At 37.4% G+C, this 21388-nt stretch overlaps 1 protein-coding gene across 4 annotated transcripts in view; it reads right to left on the bottom strand.

The window, feature by feature from the left end:
* LHFPL3 (LHFPL tetraspan subfamily member 3) overlaps positions 1-21388 on the bottom strand; it is a 612036-nt gene that overhangs the window by 199656 nt on the left and 390992 nt on the right. For all 4 annotated transcript variants that reach the window (XM_053553932.1, XM_053553934.1, XM_053553933.1 and 1 more), the window contains exon 2: positions 539-775. In XM_053553932.1, coding sequence (XP_053409907.1) covers positions 539-775 — 237 coding nt within the window. The remainder of the gene's footprint in view (positions 1-538; positions 776-21388) is intronic.

Here is a 21388-nt window from a genome sequence, read left to right as displayed (position 1 = left end):
ACTACTGAAATCTCTAACTGTAGCTGTTTGGAGCCGGTGTTACTATATCCCTCTGAGAAGACGAGTCTGAATTCAAATAAAAGTATTGTGAGTAGTTCAACAACGAAGTTTATACAACTTGAAAAACAGCTGAATACGTGGAGAGGAAGCGTTTTCCGCTCAACCAAATAGATTCCCCCTTTCCTCAGAAGTTACATCTTAGTGAGTTCCTAATGGCAAATCTGAAATCAGGATAGGGAAGAAGAAACTGGAAAAGATGCATCAAAACAATAATAATGGATTCAGGCACCTCAGAAAGATGAAGCCCCAGAGACAGCAGACAAGTGCCTCAGAAAGGTAAGTAAGTGTAATCCTAAAACTGTGTAAACTTCCTGAGTTGCATCTGGGAGAAAGTCTGTGTACCAGACAGTACTAAAAGAAAGAGCGGAGGAGGACTACAGGGAAGCATTAGCGCTTGATGAGAAAGAGTGGAGAGTACCACTTTTGTGCTTGAGGCCTTCAGGGGAGGGTTCCCTAAAGCAATCTAAAACAATCTTACCTTTGTTTTCTGCCTTCAGCTCCTCTGCCATCAAGCTGTCTTGTCGGTTACCAAGCACAAATGCTAGAAATGAGAGGATCAGGGCATCCAAAATTCCAATAATAGCCAAGATGTACGCCCAGCGGACTGAACAGGCCCCAAGAGTGTACTTGTCCGTCTTCTCTCCACACATCCGCTTTACTTCGTCTGAATCCCAGCCATCAGGGAAGATCATACAGCCAAGAACGAGGCAGGCAGCTTGGAGGGAACAAAAGACACGGAAGGAAAAACAAGTCAATGCATTTTATTTAGCAAATGTTTCTACTGTTTGGCAAATCATTGCTTCAAGTTCCTCTTGATTTAAAGGACAGCAAATCTCGCCACTGTCCCACTACACGTGTATGTCTTTCCTGGTTAACTTAAAACCACCCAGCACTCTGCAGTGACAAGAACTCTGGGAATGCACCTGACAGTGAGACCAAGCATCCCAAGAAAGGTCCAGGTAGGTTGAGCTACAAGAAAATACTAAGAAATTGAATTTTTGTGTGCACTTGTGGGAAGTCATCCATTACAAATAGACCATAAGAAATCACACGCTGTGGCACAGCACTCAAGGCTGGCTTTGAGGAGCTATGACAGCATCCAGAAAAGGTATTTGGATAATGTGGAAAACACTAGAATATACAAGGACTTTGAATTACTGTAAAAAACAATTTTACATTGTAATCGCCCCCTTTTCCACCCACATACACAGACACAGAAAAGTTTCTATCTTCTTTTTATTTATTTTTGCTGTTACAGATGTGGAGAAAGGGGAACTCTTGTATACTGTTAGTGGGAATGTAAATTAGTACAGCCATTATGAAAACAGTATGAAGGGTCCTCAAAATATTAAAAAATAGAACTACTGTGTAGTCCAGTAATCTAAAGAACATATGGATGTCAAAGAGAGATCCGCACTCCCATTTTTATTGTAGCACTATTCCACAAGAGCCAGAATTGGAATCGACCTAATGCCCGTTGACGGATGCATGGATAAAGAAAACGTGATAGTGATATTATAATGAAATAATGTTCACCCATAAAAAGAACAAAATCCTGTCATTTGCAGCAACACAGACAAACCTGTGCGACATTATGTTAAGTGAAATAATTCAGGCACAGAAATGCCACACGATCTCACATATCTGGATACCACATACCTGGAATGTACAGGCGTTAACTCTGATGGAAGGAAAGGGTAGAACAGGGTTTCCCAGAGGCTGCGGGAGGAGTGGGCAAGAAGGATAGTTGGAGATTGGTCAACGATACAAGTTACAGTCAGATAAGAGGAATAAGTTCTGGTGTTCTATTGCACAGTAGGGTGAATATGGTTAACAATATTGTATTGTATATTTAAAAATAACTACCCTGTTTCCCCGAAAATAAGACAGTGTTTTATTTTAAGGTGTGCTCCCAAAGATGCGCTAGGTCTTATTTTCAGAGGATGTCTTATTTTCAGGGAAACAGGGTAGAACAGAGGATTTTGAATATTCTCACCATAAGAACCAATAAATATACAAGATGATGAATATGCTACTAATAAATACCCTGATTTAATTTTTCACAATGTATATATGTATCAAAACATCACATTATACCCATAAATATGAATGATTATTATGTGTCAATAAGAAAGACAAGTTTCTTGAAGCTATACTTATCACATGCAATGAATGCTAATATTTTCCATTCTGTTCTCCATTTGATTTCATTTTTAAAATGGCTGAAAAACACTGCAATACAGTGTGGCACCACGGAGCTTTTATGGAAATTAAGAAATTCATGAGGATACTTACATTCTAATTCCTAAATACCATTGTGGGAATTACGTATATGAATACTTTTTACGGGAACATGTTGAAAATGCAAAAAGCACTATTGTTGCCGCATTTTATATTTAATTGAATCATTTAGGGGAAAATGATCTTATTTTTAGGTTATATAGAGCTTCTTAAACTCTAGTTTGGGTTTAAGTGGGTTCACTCGAGTGCGTTCACTCATTCACTTACACATCCAACTGCTTATTGAGTATTTCCTGTTCCTTTTTTTTTTTTTTTTGAGACAGAGTCTCATTCTGTCACTCTGGGTAGAGTGCCATGGCATCATAGCTTACAGCAATCTTAATCTCTTGGACTAAGTGATCCTCTTGCCTCAGCCTCCTGAGTAGCTGAGACTACAGAAGCCCATCACAATGCCCAGCTAGTTTTCCTGTTCTTAATGCTATGGATACAGTAATCAAGAAACCAGATGCGGTTTATGTTATCATGCAACTTAGCTTATGTTTTTGCCATGAAAAGAAGCAGAAAAATGAGCAGCATTTTAAAATGTAATATAGATAAGGTCATTGTAAGTCGTAATAAGCACTAAGTAGAAAAGAAACTAAGGGCTCTGACAAAGAATAAAGAGCAAATCTTCTTTAGAAAAGGTGGTCAGGTAGAGCCTCTTGAGGGTGTGACATTTAAGCTACGGCTGAAAATGGACAAAAAACTAGACATGTGAAGTTGGTGGGAAAGATGTTCCAGGGAACAGCACTGCATAGGTTGGGAAGAGGCTTTCCATGTTTGAAAAGCTAGAAGGACATCAGTTCCTGGTTGGAGACGGTGATTACATGGAGGTTGTGAGCAGGTTATGGTTTCCAGAGTATATAACTTAGGAAGATTATTATGCATCAACCAAGTTAGAGTTCTATGACTATCAGAGCCACACAATTCCTGAAGATGACAATGGAGTTGCTATATAACTCTTGCTTCACCACTGCTTTCTGAACAAGACAGAAATGGTCCCCTGCCTTCTTTTTTTAGCAGCTACATGGCTCTATTGGGCAAGTCTGAAGGAGAAGAGATGGAGAGGGGTGACAAGTAGAAAGCCTGCCTGGGAGAATTCTGCTTTAGTGTCCTGTGTTATTTCGTAGGAAGACGGTTCAAAGCTACCTCGGTCTCGATTCCTCCGGTTCTTTGCCGCACAGCCCCAAGGTCGCCATGCTTCTCTCATCTACCTGTGCAGTGTGCCTGCATCGCGTGGCATCATTGACAGAGCCCCACGTTAGGCCTTTCTGAGGGGAACCCTAGCTTCCCTGTGCCTTGAGTTTTCCCTCTCTCTAATCCAGATCACACATTGCTTTTGACACCGACAAAACTGAAAAATATTTGCTGGTTCCCAACTGGGCGTTGAAGAACAGGCAGGCATCTTAGTTATTCAAAAACTCCATAATCCAGTCCCTCCTTTTTACTTCCCCAGTCTCCCTCTTTATACTTTCTACTTTCCTTGGGTTGACTTTGGTTGACTCCAAGTTTTTGGAGTCTGTTTTCCGTTCTGCCTGGAGTATTTGTCATGATTGTCCCTATGTGTTCCACTGTTATAAATCTTTTTTTTTTAAATTTCAGATTAATATGAAAGTACATGTGATTAGATTGCATAGTCTGCTTTTGTAAGGTTAAAATCTCAGTTATAGTTGTGTCTTTTACCCAGGAAGTACGCCCTATCCCTGTGTGATGCATCCACTGGGCCTGAACTTACCCAACCCCTTTTGCCCCTCCCCCCCACTTCAATTTATTGAGTTTTTCTCTCATGTAAACATGTAGTTGTTAATCTACTAGTTTCAAATTAGAACTGAGTACATGTAATGCAAATTTTTCTGATCTTATGATGCTTTGCTTAGGAGAGTGTTTTCCAAATCTGTCCAGATTATTACAAAAGATAGAAAGTCTCCATCTATATTTATGCCTGAATAGTATTCCATGGTGCACATATAGCACAATTTATTAATCCATTCATGTGTTGAAGGGCACTTGAGTAGTTTCCAGGTCTTTGCAATTGTGAAATCTGCTGCTGTAAACATTACATGTGCAAATGTCCTTAAGGTAAAATGTCTTTTTTTCTTTTGGGTAGGCACCTATAATGGGATTGCAGGATGAAATGGCAAGTCTACTTTTAGTTCTTTGAGGAATCTCTATACTTCTTTCCATAAGGGCTGTACTAGTTTGCAGTCCTACCAAGAATGCATGAGTGTTCTCTTCTCTCTGCACTCTTGCCAGCATCTGTTATTTTGGGACCTTGTAATGTGGGCTGGAGTTAGGTGATATCTCAAAGTAGTTTTGATTTGCATTTCTCTGATGAGTAGGAATACTTATTCCATAAATGGTGCTGGGAGAACTGGTTGGTCTCATATAAAACACTGAAACTAGACCCACACCACTCACCATGATGGATAAGATTTAAACCTGAAATATAAAACTATAAAAACCCTAGAAGAAAGTGTGGGAAAACTCTTAATCTTATTGGCTTAGAGAAAGAATTTATGAAGAAGACTCCACTGGCAATCACAACAACAACTAAAATAAATAAATAAGACCTGATTAAGTTAAAAAAGTTTCTGCACAACTAAGGAAACAATGATCAAAGCAAAAAGACAACCTTTAGAATGGAAGAAGATATTTCCATGCTATGGATTTAACAAAGGCTTAACAACCTGAATCTACAAAAGCCTCAAGCAAATCAACAAGAAAAGATTAACAACTCTATTAAAAACTGTTATGTATCTTTTGATACTTAAGCCAAATGCAGTATCTACCATAAAGCATGCCATCTCAAATTCTTCTCAACCTAGAATAGTCTCCTTCTCTGAACTTTCATAGCTATTGACTGTATCTAGCTTAGGGTCCTTGTTGCTTTTACATTGTTATTGTTATTTACTTAGAAGTATTCCTTCCAGTAACAGCCTATAAGTTTTCTAAGGAAAGCCTTTAGTCACCCATCATATTCATGGCATCAAAACTAGTGCTTTGCACATAGTAGGCACTAAAATACATTTGAACGGGAAAATGAATGATTTAATGAATTGTAATAACTGGACAATATACTCTAGTTCATGGAAGTCAATATCACAGTTACCTAGATCACAAATCTAATTAAAATAGGATTCATATTGAAGTGACATTTAACAGAGATAATTTTATTAAACTAGACAACAAATTATAATACAAGTATTTGAGGGGGCAATTTTTATTTTGTTTTTTATTTTTTTTGAGACAGAGTCTCACTCTGTCACCTTGGTGGGACTGCAAACTAGCGCAGCCTCCATGGAAAGAAGTATGAAGATTCCTCAAAGAACTAAAAGTAGACAGACTGATGTCGTAGAGTGCTGTGGCATCCTAGCTCACAGCAACCTCAAACTCTTGGGCTCAAGTGATCCTCTTGCCTCAGCCTCCCAAGTAGCTGGGGCTACGGGTGCCTGCCACAACACCCGGATATTTTTAGAGATAGGGTCTCACTCTTGGTCAGGCTGTTCTCATCTCAAACTCTTGAGTTCAGGTGATTCACCTCCCTCAGCCTCCCAGAGTGCTAGGATTACAGGCGTGAGCGACCACACCTGAACTTGGGAAGGTAATTTTTAAAAAGTGAAATTGGTGATTTCAAAATATTTTCAAAATTCCCAGCAATTAGGATCCAACATGCTCTCTAAGGCATTGTCTAGTACTAATAACCTGTGTATTTTAAACACATGTGGTTTCCATGAAGAAAATGCATTTTATTTGAAAGGATGTGGAAGATCTTTGAATTCCAACGCCAGTTCAAAAAAATACCTCAAAGAATTACTTGGAATATTTAAAAATATTTTAAATGATTCTAAATCATTCTAAATGATTTTTTAATATATTAAATAACTTTTATTTGTGAGAAAGTTTCTTAGAATGAAAAAAGGAATCAAAAGATTTTTCTTTTAAAAATGGGAATTACCTGAATAACTTGTATTGCAGTTTCAGCTGAACTTGATAGGAATCACCTAGCAACACAAGCTCAGGCAGGTTACTGAACATTATAGGACAATATCACTGGAACAAGATGTTTGTGGAATGGTGATGTCAACAAAGACATCCTTTTTCAAGGTCTCTCTGTCTGGCTGTCTTAAAAGTTTTCATCTCTGGAAAGACTCCTGAGTTATAAATTAGAATAAAAAGGTAGAGGTAGAAGTAACACGCTGAAATTAAAACCACAGGAGAATATGAATGGCGACCCATTGTTCTCTGTTTTCAAAGGCCATGACTTTCTAAATTGAATTTTAAGTGAAGAATATGAAGAGATGAAATAATATATAACTGTACTGTACTTTATGCAATAAGTAGTTTGCTGGAAGTTACAAAAACAGAGTTTTTGAAATATAATTCTTATTTTCAATAATCCAAAGGCGTTGACTGTTTAGAGAGAAATCTTAAAACTTGGCTAACAAGGTCAGAGCTCTTGGAGAAAAATGTTCAGGCCCACCTAGTAAGGACCTCAGGTTTCCTTCTGGTTACAGGGCAGAATTCTTGTCTGACTTTTCTTAAAGTAAAAGACCTAGTGTCTTTCTAATTTATCTGTTTTGAAAATCAAAATGGTGTGTGGTGTGTGATTAAAAAACCTCCCACAATTGCACTTAAAAGCTTTTAAAACTGTAGACGGCCACTGCATAACAAAAGTTTTATTTTTTCAACAATGTATTATCAAAATATACATTTCTTCTCCTCCTGCCCCAAATCCTCCCACTTAGCTGTTTTGTTCTGTTTCTGAAAGAGGAAGGCTTTGAAAAGTTTAGTATATTTAATTTAAGCCATTAAAATAGTTCAGGCTCTGTTGGTTTCTTTGGAAAGCCGTGACTATTAGGTTCTGCATTAATGCTTGTGTGCTGTAATAAATCCAGTTTTCTGGCATCCTATCAACCAGAGCCTTATTAATCTGTGCGATTTGTATCACCACTGGAAACTAACAGCTATTCTCAATCCTGACCAAGAAGGAGCTGTAAGATCCCAGGCTAATATCTCAGTCAATGAAAGGTTCAATAATATTCCTCTTGGCTTTATGATTAATTATTTCTAATTCTTTGCTAATTGGTCATGCTTTAAGATGTAGCACCACCACTACAGTAAACATTAAAGCATCGGAGGCACCAGAACATTTGATTAATTTGGACATGCTATTTCCTGACCATGAAGGATAGTAGAGAATTAGTTCCAATCGGGCTATTATCCCAAAATGGGTTTCTTATTAGAATATCACCTAGGAAATGACTAACTCCCTCACAGCTATATATTCCTTCGTGTTGGCAGGTTTTCTGGTAGTATATCAGAGAACATTCTTGAACGCTAAAGAGAAATGAGAGCTCATAAGCCAGAGGTAAGCAGAGAAGAAAGTTGACAAGAAGCCCATGGAGTTAATTGCTTGCCACCATGACATCTAATACAGAATATATAGGAAAGGTGTCCTTGTGAAGACATCCATTTATTTCAATTTTAAGCAAGTTCCAAATGGCCAAGAAATGTTCACATTCTAAAAGGAATCTCTGTGTAGAGGTTACTGAAGTGCACGAGGGGTTCTTCTGAAATAGTGTGTCCCCAGAACCACTAATTGCATTGGCATTTTTCTTGCTAAGTTGCTGAGGAAATGTCCTTAGCAAAAATCCACAAACCTTTGTAATTGGGTCTTTTGCCAGAGAAAAATGAAGCAAGATGAAAAAAGCAGCAGGGGGCTTACGAGTTGGGTTACTTGGGTTTGCGGATATTGTGGTCTCACTCTCCCAATCAGGGCTTTTAATGTTTTGAACCTGAGACCTGCTTAGTTTTTAAACAAGAAGAGAAAGTCTAAGTTCATTTTTTCAAACGTCTATGCACTGTTTCACAAAAAACATGATAAAATGCCTCATGTTGCTGAAGCACTCAAGGGAAACTTGATGGAAAGGAAAAGAACCTGTATTCACTTAACTCTATTAATTATTCAGGCATACAGGAGTTGAAGAAATTGATGCCAGCAGAGGCTGCCAGGCTGTGGAGGGAGAATTGTCACTCTAAACACCTGGTAAAAGAGATAGAAGGCTTATTCTTACAGCTTCTTCATCAGCACACGACAAACTTGAGCTATAATAATATTTCTACCTCTAGAAAAGGTATACTATTTACATCTCAGTGTACTTCTGAAACAAAGTCATTAGAAAACCCAGGACATGAAATATTGTGGCTTAGAGTGTGGTGGACTCTGATAAATATTGGCTTTAAGTCCAATATAATTTTATGGGCATTTAACATGTGGTCATAACATAAATGATATATCATCCGTTAGAAAGCTGAGAGAGAAAAGAAAATATAAACAAACACTGGGCTCTCAAAAGAGAAGAGTTGAGGGACTTTACCTAACAATTGCAATCAGTGTAACCTGGCTTATTGTACCCTCAATGAATCCCCAACAATAAAAAAATGTAAAAACCTAAAAAAAAAAAAAAAAAAAAAAAAAAGAAAGTTGTGTCTGATAATGAGGAAATTTGCTCTACTCTGCTAAAATACTCAGCCCTCATTTGCCTGAGTAAAGAGTTCCATCCATTTATCCAGTATGCTGAATCAGGGTGAAGCCTGTGCTCAGCTGTAAGCTGATTGATCAGGAATCCACCTGCACCTGCATGTATGACCCATAGAGTTAGAGGAGAAATATCTGCTATAGATTATGATACCAGACAAGAGGACTATAATTAGGTAACATCAATTGCTAACTTACCCAAACTTTAAAAATCAGAATTTAGAACTTCAAAAATTAAATGCAGTTCTGATCTCTAGAGTACCACTAGATGGCTTTTGGGTCCCATCATGTTCCTTGGAATCCTAATAGTTACTAATAATAGTACTCACTATAATAATAGCTACCATATATTGCATGCTGACCATGTACAGGGCACACTTTACATGCATCCTCATTTGATTCTCCAGTAAAGCTAACTTTTCCTGACTCCTTCAATTTCCACAAAGAGGGATTTTTTTGCCCTAAATACTGTTGGCATCTTTCCCATTCCTTATTTCTCTCCATGGAGGTGGGGGAAGTTACCTGATGAATGTCAGGGGGAGAGGAACCCGGCATACTTGCCCAATACCTTCTTTTCCCTACCTTAGGAGCCCCCACAAGGCATGTGTTCCACTCCTCCAAGCCATACACTTCTCACAGGGCAGGCCTGATTTTCAAGGTTGCCCAAGACTAGGAAGGTTGGTTAGTAAGCATAGTTCTGAGACTGCAGATTAACAAGTCCTTCTGGCTGATGTAGCCAGAGCCATGGTTTTCGTCTCACCTTTCTTGTAGTAAAGGGTCTATTTGGGCCCCCATCAGCTATCTTATTACCACCTCTCAGTTGGTTCAGAGCTCTGGAAGGGGGATAGAGGGCCGCCATTTATTGTTTCTTCGCCAACCCTGACATTATGTTTACACATGAAGAAACCAACCTTGTCTCCAACCCTGACATGTTTACACATGAAGAAAGCAAGGCACCTTGCTCAAGGTCACACAAAACTCACAAATGGCAGAGCCAGAATTTGAACCCAAGCAGTTCAATTTTAGAATCTATGCTTTTAATACCACCTATGCTATTATCCTCTACTTATAAACAATAATGATGTGTATAAAATCACTTAAGATTAGTTTTAGTACTAAGAACATTTATAGAATCTTGACAGCGCTTAACATATTATTTGTAATTAGATACTTATTCTTTTTTATATGTATAAATAGTTCTTTTGTTTATACTAGTATTTCACCCAATCAGAATTTCATCTTATAAGTAGTGCCAAAAACATTAATTATAAACTATAAGTGTGAGGAATAGGAATTAATGAGCTTTTGGTGTATAAATATTTGTATAAACATTTCTGTGCTTGGTTTTAAACATATTTCACAAGAAAACCCATCCCACACACTTTTTTATGCTTGATATTTTGCTCTGATATTTTAAGTTGGCTATATGTTAGCTAAACATTTTTATATGTTCCTATAAGAAAGTATTCCTGTTTAAGATTATATATATACATACTGTGTATATATGTATATATATGCCTTATTAATTTATATATGGCTACTTATATATAGAAGAATCTATGCTTTGGACGAAAATAAAGATATGAATCAATTAGATTCTATTTAAGTTTTTGTGAAGATTTCTTGCACTTAAGTAACTGTTTTCACTGGATTTTAATAAACACTTTTTTTTTTTTTAATTGAGACAGAGTCTCATTTTGTCACCCTTGGTAGAGTGCTGTGGTAGTTCACAGCAACCTTTAACTCTTGAGCTCAAGCTTTCTCTTGCCTCAGTCTCCCTAGTAGCTAGGACTGTAGGCACCTGCCACAACACCTGGCTATTTTTAGAGACTGGCTCTGGCTCTTGCTCAGACTGGTCTTCAACTTGTGAGCTCAGGGCAATCCACCCGCCTTGGCCTCGCAAGTGTTGGGATTACAGTTGTGAGCCACCGTGCCTGACTAAACACATTATTTTAACAAAAAGTTCAATAAACACAAAACTGAACATGTTGGCAGGTCACAAACATGTCTGAAATTTTCAGGAGAGGCCTTGATTTAGGCAGTATTTTCATGAGCTAAAATCTACACTGTATTCTAGACACAGGAGGATCTTAAGAGAAGAAAACATCATCTTTCTTCTTAGCCGTACAAATAGGATCCTGTGTAGTGCATGTATCACCTCCCAGCAAATCTGTTGTAGTCAGGACAGCACCCAAAGCAAGGCAACGCAGACCAGTGATTACCTGCCGCAGCTTTCCGTGTACCTCTAGGTTACCACTTTTGAGTTGTAGTTACTTTAATGGAAAAAAGAAAGCTCTGGTCCAGATTATTGACCGGTTAGCTACTATTTATTCATATTTAGTAATAAATTTGTATTTACTTTGTGTTCCTTACAGGACATACTTGTACTTGTAAAAATAATTGATGAGCTGTCTTTCTGCACAGCAGGTGAAGAGAGGGTGGCATACTTACTTTCCAGCCTGACTTAACAGGAGACTCAGGGAAAGTCACTGTAGCCTGAGGTTAAATAAGATCAGAATATTGTGCCACCTCCACATGACAGAAAAACACAATTAAATTCAAGTGGAGGGGAGGAAGAAGGGTGTTTGGTGGGCTCTTACCTAACGGGCACCATGTAGAGGTACAGGGCATACCTCTGGCATGAGGGGCTCAACTAATTACAACTTGGACTTTACCTAACAGATGCAAACAATTTAACCTAATCATCTGTACCTTCATATTAATCTGAAATAAAAAATAAATTCTTGTGCCAATCTGGCTACAAACATTTCAATTTCTCAATATGAGGGCTGACCTTAGGAGCAATTTAATTATTTCTCAGTGAGGACAAGCTCTCCTGGAAACAGTAGCCATTTCCAGCCACTTTCCAAAAATAGAATGTGGCACTGATACAGCTTTTTTCTCCTTCATTTTACTTGATTGTGGTGAGAGTATTTAACATTAAATCTATCCTCTTATAAGCACACTCTTCTGCAATCTCTAGAACTTAATCATTTTGCATAACCAAAACTTTATGCCCACTGATTAACAACTCCCCATATCTCTGTTCCCCCAGCTCCTAGCAATCACCATTCTACTCTCTGATTCTCTGAGTTTGACTATTTTAGATATTTCATGTAAATGGAATCATGTGGGCTTTCTCCTGTGACTGACATTTCATTTAGCATAATGTCCTCAAGGGTTCTCCACATTGTCACTTACTGTAGAATTTCCTTCTTTTTTAAGGTTGAATAACATTCTCTTGTATGTATATACCACATTTTCTTTGTGCATTCATCTGTCTGGGATATTAAGGTTGTTTCTACATCTTGGTTATTGTGAATAGTACTGTGCTGAGTAGAGGAATATTAATATCTCTTTAAGATCTTGATTTCAATTATTGTGATAAAATGCCCCAAAGTGAGTTTGCTGAATCATATAGTACTTTCATTTTTAACTTTTTGAGGAACATCCATACGGTTTTCCATGGTCAGTGCAATTTTTTAATCCCATCAGCAGTGTATAAGAGTTCTAATTTCTCCACATCCATGCCAATACTTCTGATTTTTTGTTTTTGGGGGTTTGGCCACTTCTATGTCTGCTTTTGAGAAATGTCTATTCAAGTCTTTAGCCCATTTTTAAATCAGGTTATTCGATCATTGCTATTGAGCAGCAAGAGGTCCTTCTACTATGTGTATCTTGGGAATTATCCCTGTATCAGATATGTGGTTTATAAATATTTTCTCCCACGCTCTAAGTTGCATTTTCATTCTATTTATTATTGTCTTTGCTACGTAGAAACTTTTTTTTTTAATTTTTTGAGACAGTGTTTCACTTTTTGTCACCCCTGGTAGAGTGCTGTGGCATCACAGCTCATAGCAACTTCAAACTCTTGGGCTCAAGGGATTCTCTTGCCTCAGCTTTCCAAGTAGCTGGGACTAGAGGTGCCCACCACAATGCATGGCTTTTTTTTGTTTGTTTAGCAGGCCCGGGCCAGATTCAAACCCACCAGCCCCAGTGCATGTGGCTGGCACCTTAACCACTGAACTATGGGCACCCTGTGTAGCAGCTTTCTAATTTTATGTTGTCCCACTTGTCTATTTATGTTTTTGTTGCCTGTGCTTTTGGTGTCATACCCATGAAATCATCGCCAAGACTAATAATGTCATAAGGCTTCCATCCTAGTTTTTCTTTTCAAAGAAACTTTACAGTTTTAGGTCTTATGTCTAAATTCAATCCATTTTGACTTGATTTTTGTGTATGATGTAAGGAAAGGGTCTAATTTTATGCTTTTGCTTGTGTATATCCAGGTTCCTCAGCACCATTTGTTTAGAATATTTTCCTCTCCCTGCTGTGTATTTTTTTTTTTTTTTTGTATTTTAAAAGCTCTTTCAAATTTAATTTTTCAAACTCCACTGTGACATCAATAGGTCATTGAGCAAAGGACATACATAGACTATTCATAATGAAGGAAATAATCATGGCTGATATATGACAAACCAGTCTTTCCAGTAGTCTGAGAAAAGCAAATGAAACTAAGGTGTCAATTTTGATTCATCATATTTATTAAATATTCTGTTGGGAGCATCATTTAGAGCAGCTTTTTGGAATAGTGTTTGGCAATATCTAAAGACTTGTAACTGTTTTAACCCTCTTATTCTAAATTCAATTGGAAAAGAATATACAAAGGACATAAATAGAAAATTTACAAAAGATGGAAACCTAAATACCTAATAAATACATTATTAGAAAAACTTTTCAGTAGTAATCAGGGAAATGGAAATTGAAATCCTATCCACAAGACTTTATTTCATATCTTTAGGCTAGCAAAAATTAAATAGTAACAGTATTAACAATATCAAGTTTTGGTTAAGGATGTCTAGAGCAACAAGAGACCTGCTGTGTATTTTTGGTATCCTTATAGAAGACCAGTTGACCATATATGTGGGGAATTATTTCTAGGCTCTTTATTTAGTTCCATTGGTCTATTTGTCTGCTTTATTCCAGTACCATACTGTTTTAATTATAGTAGCTTTGTAATATATTTCAAAATCAGGAAGTTGGATGTGTGTAGCTCTGTTCTTCTTTTTCGAGGCTGGCTTGGCTATGTGGTTCCACCTTTGTAATTCCATGTGAATTGTAAAACTATTTTTTCTATTTCTGTAAAAAAATGCTATTAGGAGTTTGATGGGGACCTCATTGAATATGTAGATCATTTTGCGTATTATGAACACTTTTACAATATTAAGTCTTCTAATCCATAAACATATGATGTCTTTCCATTTGTTTTTATCGTTCTTGATTTCTTATCAATGTTTTGTAATTTTCAGTGTGCAACTCTTTTACTTTCTTAGGGTTATTCCTAAGTATTTTATGTTTTTCGGTGCTATTATCAAGTAAGATTGTTTCCCCATTTTCCTTTTCAGATACTCTGTTGTTAAGGTATAGAAATACAACTGATTTTTTTTTTTTTGCAGTTTTTGGCTGGGGCTGGGTTTGAACCCACTACCTCCGCAATATGGGGCTGGCGCCCTACTCCTTTGAGCCACAGGAGTCACCTGATTGTTGTATTTTTCAACTTTGCTGAATGTATTTATTAGTTTTAACCTTCTTAAAAGGTTTTCTATATTTAAGATCATTGTTATTTGTAAACAGTGACAATATTATTTATTTCTTTCTGATTTGGATGCCTTTTATTTCTTCTTCTTGTCTAATTGCTCTAGCTAGAACTTCTAGCACACTGGTGAATTCTGGTAAACATTTAAAGAAAAGTTAATGCCCAGTCCTTCTCAAACTTATCCTGAAAGAAAATATTACCATGAGAATGTGACCACCTCTTACTCCCTACCATAGGAATGTGACCACCTCTCACTCCCTATCATAGGAATGTGACCACCTCTCACCCCCTACCATGAGAATGTGACCTTTTGTAACTGTTCCAGAAGATAGCCCCAAGCTGAAGCAAATGTTTAACTATTAATCTTGTCTTAAGACAGTTGAATAATGAACCAGAGTTCTTCTTATCTGGAAAGCCCCTGCTATGTCTGCTTCCCCTCCCTACTTTATGGTTAGAGCCCCTGCTATGTCTGCTTCCCCTCCCTACTTTATGGTTAGAGCCCCTGCTATGTCTGCTCCCTCTCCCTACTTTATGGTTAGAGCCCCTGCTATGTCTGCTCCCCCTCCCTACTCTGTGGTTTTTGCCTTTATAAGCTTGTAAAATCTGCTGTTCAGGGCTTAACTCCTTGGCTCCTGAGAGAGTCACGGGTTAGGCCCCGGCATGCTGGAATAAAAATAAAAAAAAAACCCTCGTGCTGATTGCATCAAGAGTCGTCTCTTGCGGTTGATTGGGGGTTGTGTTAGCCCAGGACAGAGTGGGGGTCTTGTCCCAAGTCTTTCAATCCAAAAAGTCAAAGAAGAGTACATGCTTGCAAACTCATTTTATGAGGCCAGCATTACCAGACAAAGACATCACAAGAAGAGAAAACTACAAGCCGATATGTCTGACAAATATAGATGCAAAAATCCTTAACAAAATAATAACAAACTGAATTTAACATCACATTAAGAGGATCATAACACATTACCAAGTGAGACTTATCCCTTGGATGCAAGTCTAGTTCAACATAACAAGTCAATTAATGTGACTTTACTACATTTATACTACATCAATGGATAAAAAGAATAATAGATAAAAATTAGATGATTGTCTCAATAAATGTAGAAAAAGCATTTGACAAAATATACCACCCTTTCATAAAAAAAATACTCAACCAATTAGTAATATAAGGGCATTAACTCAGAACAATAAGGGCCATAACATCATACTCAATGCTGAAAAATTGAAAGCTTTTCCTCCAAGATCAGGAATAAAGCAAAGATGCCTTCTCTTGCTACCTCGATTCAACATATAGCACCTGAAAGTAATACTTTAATGCTTTCTAAGCTTCAAATAGCAAAAATTGTTTAAAGAAAATAGGTGGAAAAATAAATATTGCATACTAAGAACACTAGAACTGGAACCATGCTTAGGAAAGATGAATTCTTTTTGGACTACCTTTTATAAAGAAGGACCTTGTGCAAGGGGCATCAGACTGATACATTTACATATTTTTAGCAGCATTAAGTTATACTTTTTCACATAGTTTAGCTAATACGTATGTGTGTGTGAGAGAGAGAGCCTATATATTCACACATTTATATATTCTTCTGCCCCAGTCCTTACATAGTTTAAGAACAGTCACATATGCCATGGAGTGGTTAGCAATCTTTTTTGTAATATCCTTCAGGACATACATGATTTAGCCTAGGCACCCTGTCACTACAGGGTTCTGATAAAATCTTCAAGCTGACTGTTTGTTATGTCTCTGTTGTTCCTATTTTTTTTTTGAGACAGAGTCTCACTATGTCGCCCTCGGTACAGTGCTGTGACCTCACAGCTCACAGCAACCTCCAACTCTTGGGCTTAAGGGATTCTCTTGCCTCAGCCTCCCAAGTAGCTGGGACTACAGGAGTCCATCTGTTGTTCCTCTTAAGTGTCCTTTCTTCCCTCTAACCCCCTCATCCCTAGGATGTTTAAGATTAAGGTTACATGGACTCGGATATACTGATTTATTACATTTAAGATGAAGAATGGCTATACAAAAAACAATTTTGGAAAATTGTTGGAGTTCTTTTTTTCTTTATTTCTTGTTTTCTTTCCTCATCAGGTTTTCCTTAAATTTTTGTTTTTAGGTTTCTCCACTTTTTGCTGCTCCTTTGAAACAATTTACCAAGACTCTGAAATATAGATAATTTAAGACATATTAGGCTATGTTCTGTCTATGGTGAAATCTTCCACTGACTTAGATATTTACTGAGAATGTTGCTGCTTTTGAACAAGAAATCGACCCTGGAATGGTGAATTGGAAAAGGCAGTAGGTATTTTAAAAAGGGTAGGACAAAAACCAGGTCAAGAGAGGGTAAAGGAAGTCAGCATGCTAAATGTTCTGTCAAAAGATTTTCACATATCTTTCAATTTTAAATCCTAACAGCAGTAGCCAAAAGTTTATAGATAAAACCCTGACCAGTATGACATTTGAAGAACAATGCCTGAATGAGAACAATGCCTTCCTTTAAGTAAAATGAAATCTAACCCAGTCTTAACCTACCAGTGAAATGCCCAGAAGGTGAATGTCAAGATAGCAGGTGCCAGAGTGGCCCCAGGCAGAACTGAGGGGAGGTTTTGGAAACAGAGTAGAGAGCTAGAGATTCAGTTTCTGCCTTTAGTGATTCTTCTTCCTCTTAGGTGTCTATATTTTCACCCTTTGACCAAGAGCCCTGGGTTTCTTATTGTTATTTAAACATTTATTGTAGTTCATTTGTCACTCTTTTTACTGAGGCTGGGGTATGCTGGAAAAATTATAGGATTGTGATGGTATAAGGCATTTTAAATTTCTGGGCTTCTGCTCATGTAAATTACTGACAAATTCTTAGAAACATTTAATAAAGTGCTAGGTTGGTATACATGTTTTAATAGATTTTACTAAGAAATTTCTTTGCTTTTAAAAATTTCCTTACCACTCTCTGAATCTAGAATATCAATTACCTGCTTGCTCAGAGTAGGGAAGATTAATTCTTGTTGGAGATCTACATAGGATTATGAGCAGAGTTTACAGTTTCTGAATGGAAATTGAGAAGAGTCTAGGTCAGCCACAATCTGGCCTTTGTTCTGATCCCTATCCTTACTTGACCACTGCTCTAAGGAGTAAAAAGAGGATAAATAGACATTCTTCATCCCCTAACACTGCCCATATTCCCACTTCAAGATATTGTTTGTATTCTTCAAAGAGGAGTTGACATTTATATGTAAAAGAAATATCATTAGAGACAAATTGTGGTTTTATGGGTTGGTTCTGAAGTGTCAGTAATAACCTAGATTAAACATTCTCTCAATTGTAATGTGCATTAATTTTCTATTGTTGTAAAAAACATTATAAACTTAGTAACTTAAAAAAATACATTTATTATCTGTAGATCAGAATTTTCATGTGGTTTTCACTGGGCTAAAATCAAGGTTGCATTCCTTTTCTTTTTCAGTGTCTGGGCTGACCACATTCCTTGGCTCCTTCCATCTTCAAAGCTACCAATGGTGGGCATTATGAGTTGGATGTTTGTGTATCCTCAAAATAAAATAATCTAAATAATCTAAAATAATCTAGATCTAAAATAATCTCCCATCATAAGGTTAGCTGATTAGGAACTTGCAACAGCAACCTTAATTCCCCATTGCCATGTAATCTAATACTTACAGGTTCCAGAGATTAGGAACTTGGAGGGGTGTTACTCTGCAGAACACATAATGTTACACATAGCAGTGTGCTACTGTGATCTTGACACGGGTTTCTAACTTCTAATTTGTGGTTACCATGGTCTAAACTCAGGGACATGAGATCAACTGTAGATCTGTTGTATGGGAAAAACCCTTTCCAAGTCTGGCCTTTCATGGGTGTCTGCTGAGTTTTCTCAGCTTTTGATGTGGTCTATCTTAATTTCTTGATGAGCTTTATCATTTTATGTTGTGACTAACATTTGATCTTATTTCGAAATTGCTTGTCAGGGGTCTGAATATTTTGTCTGGTTCTGGCTGTGTAAATTGCTTTTCTTAAATCCTTCCAGGTATGCTTGATTTATGTTCCAAGAGAAGGGTTGCCTTGACTAAAACAAGTGATATTCAGAAAGCCCCTAACTTGGAGGCTTCTTGCTGCTAAACCCAATCTACTGCTTCGTCACCATTCTGCCTTAGATATTATCTCCAGCTTGAGTCAAACCTAACTTTGGAATCCTCAGGGCTTTTGGCTATTCCTATTAGTGATTGTGTATAAGCCCAATTTTGCTGGTCCTAGTTTTCTCCTTTTTGCCATTAGCTCCATGCTATTTGGCTGAACTGATCTAAATTGCAGCAAGCAAAGCCATCTCAACAGTGCCAGTCCTGTGGAGGCTGTAACCCAGGACTGTCTCTGTTCTCTCCTAAAGTGTGGGTGATCAACATGAACATCTCTGATGTCTGTAGAGTGAGAGTGCCAAATAAAAGTTTCTTGAAACTTTTGCCATTTGACACATTTGGAAGTTTGAACGGATTGCGTATGGGTCCTGTTCCTTTACTTCTAAGTTCTGATGTGCTCAAACTTCAGGTTCAACCTTCACACCTCTAAATCTATCCTGATGTAGATGAGCAACATCCTGGGAAGTCCCAGGTAAGTTATGGCTCAGTGTGCAGGATGAGCTTAATACTTCAATTCCTTTCTTTTTTAAACAGATGATAGGGATCTCACTACCTTATCCAGGATGGCTTTGAATTCCTGGGCTCAAGTGATCCTCTTGCTTCAGCCTCCCGAGTAGCTGGGACTCCAGGTTTGTACTACTGTTCCTGGCTTCAATACTTCAAATCTTACCCATTATTCCTTACCCACTGCTCATGCATGAACACTATTGATATTATCATTTTCATATAAATTCAGAGTCATCATTTACGTATCTGAGACTCGAGACTCCCCAGGGAGGTTGTTAGTAGATGAACAAATGTTGAAGAAGATAACAAATATTGTCAGGAAAACTGAAGAAAAAAGTAGTAGTTTCTTCATTTTCCTAAAATATTTTGATAATATAAAAATACATAATAGCTAATATTTATTGGCCATTTACTGTGTACCAGGAACTCTCACAATTGTCTTGTATGAATCAACTAATTTAAACCTCACTGCAACCTATGAGGTAGGTACCATTATTACCCCCATTTTATAGAAAATGAAATAAGAATAGAGCAATTAAGTAACTTGCAAAATGTCACAGGTAATAAGGATTGACATCTTGGGTAGTCTGTCTGCTATTTTATCTCTTAACTGTTATATAATTATAGAGTTTAAATGTTACTATTTAAGGAAAATACTGAGCTTTCCTCTGATAGTAAAATAAGAATACCAAACAAGGAGTATATTCACACAAGAACTTGTAAGCATGATGTAGAGAATATGAAACAAAAGTGTAGTCTGTGACTTATTATAATTAATTTCAGTTAATAATGTCAAACAAAGCAAGTTAGAAAAATGCAAACTTTGGACTCACCAACAAATATTTGTTTCTCACTACATTGCTAGAAGCCCATTACTGGGAAATGGTCTTATGGTGGAACAATACTGGAGTTCCCAGGAACTTTAAGAAATGGGTCAATTTATTTCCAAGTATTGGTATTCTGAGCTGTCCAAATGACACTGCTAGAAACAACTGGCAGTAAACTGAAATGCAGCAACTTCATTAATTTTTGTTGTTGTTGAACTTTAAGAGCAATATATTCTCAGTTAGGGAAGTTCATGTCAGCAGCTGATGAGAGTCTTAAGAGATGCCCTTTTTTGTATGGTTGGGCCTAAAGTGATTTTATATATCCTTGGCAAATAGCCTCTTCCATTCAGGCAACTGTTATTTATGTCCCAAGTCTTGGGATGATAGTGATTAAACAAAATGAATTCTTTCTCTTAAGGGATTTACAGCCTACAAAGGTACCCAGTTTAATTGCTATAATGAGTAATGATGTGAAGAAAAAGGGAGACAAAGGCACTAAGTATAACTGAATATACAATCTTAAACCTCTAAGGTAGGCTATGGAATCTCAACATTTACATAAAGGGAAAATTAAACGTTTTTTGTCCCAGACCATTATACTTTCAACCAGATCTAAGAGTTGGGAGGGGGCAGAGAACCGACAGTTGGAGAAAAAAAAAGTGTGAATGGAGCATGGGTATTTAATTAGAGTATATAAATAATAAAATTTAGGTGTTAAATATTTCTGTTAAGAATAGGCCAGGCATAATGGATCATGCCTGTAATCCCAGTGATTTGGGGGCTGAGGGGGGAGGAGTGCTTGGGGCCAGAAGTTTGAGATCAGGCTGGACAGAATAGCAAGATCCTGTCTCTAAAAAAAATTAAACAGAAATTAGCCAGGTATAGTGGCATACTCCTGTAGTTCTAGCTACTTGGGAGGCTGAGGCAGGAGGATGGCGTGAACCCAGATTACAGTACACTCCAGCCTGAATGATAGAGTGAGACCTAGTCTCTTAAAAAAAAAAGAAGAAATAAGAATATGCGGTAGAATTTATAATTGCCAGGGAGACAAAAAGGATTTTAAAAATTAGCTACTAATTCTAGAAAAAGAAATGTGAGGTTGGTTATAGTCTCAAGCCAAGAAGGTCTAGAGATGTCTGTTACAATAAGGTTCAGACAGAAGCTCCCTATACCATCAACAGTGTTTACTCATCTCTTCTGAAAGTACAGTAAATATGAGGACTAGATATTTCCAGTCAGAGTGAATAATACGGTTTTTTGGATGAGAATACTTCATATATTTTTCCTGTGGTAGGTCCTCAAATGCCGCCTGGAAACCAGAAGTGATCTTTGGACTACAGAATGCTGGCAAGGACCTTGCTGTTGGGCTTTCCCACATGACAATGGGTGGTTGGCTATTTCTACTAGCCCTACAAGCTGGCCCTTGAAAGCACCGGA

The sequence above is a fragment of the Nycticebus coucang genome, chromosome 11, assembly GCF_027406575.1.
Source record: "Nycticebus coucang isolate mNycCou1 chromosome 11, mNycCou1.pri, whole genome shotgun sequence".
Classification (NCBI taxonomy): Eukaryota; Metazoa; Chordata; class Mammalia; order Primates; family Lorisidae; genus Nycticebus; species Nycticebus coucang.
This window is presented reverse-complemented; position numbering and strand designations above follow the sequence as displayed.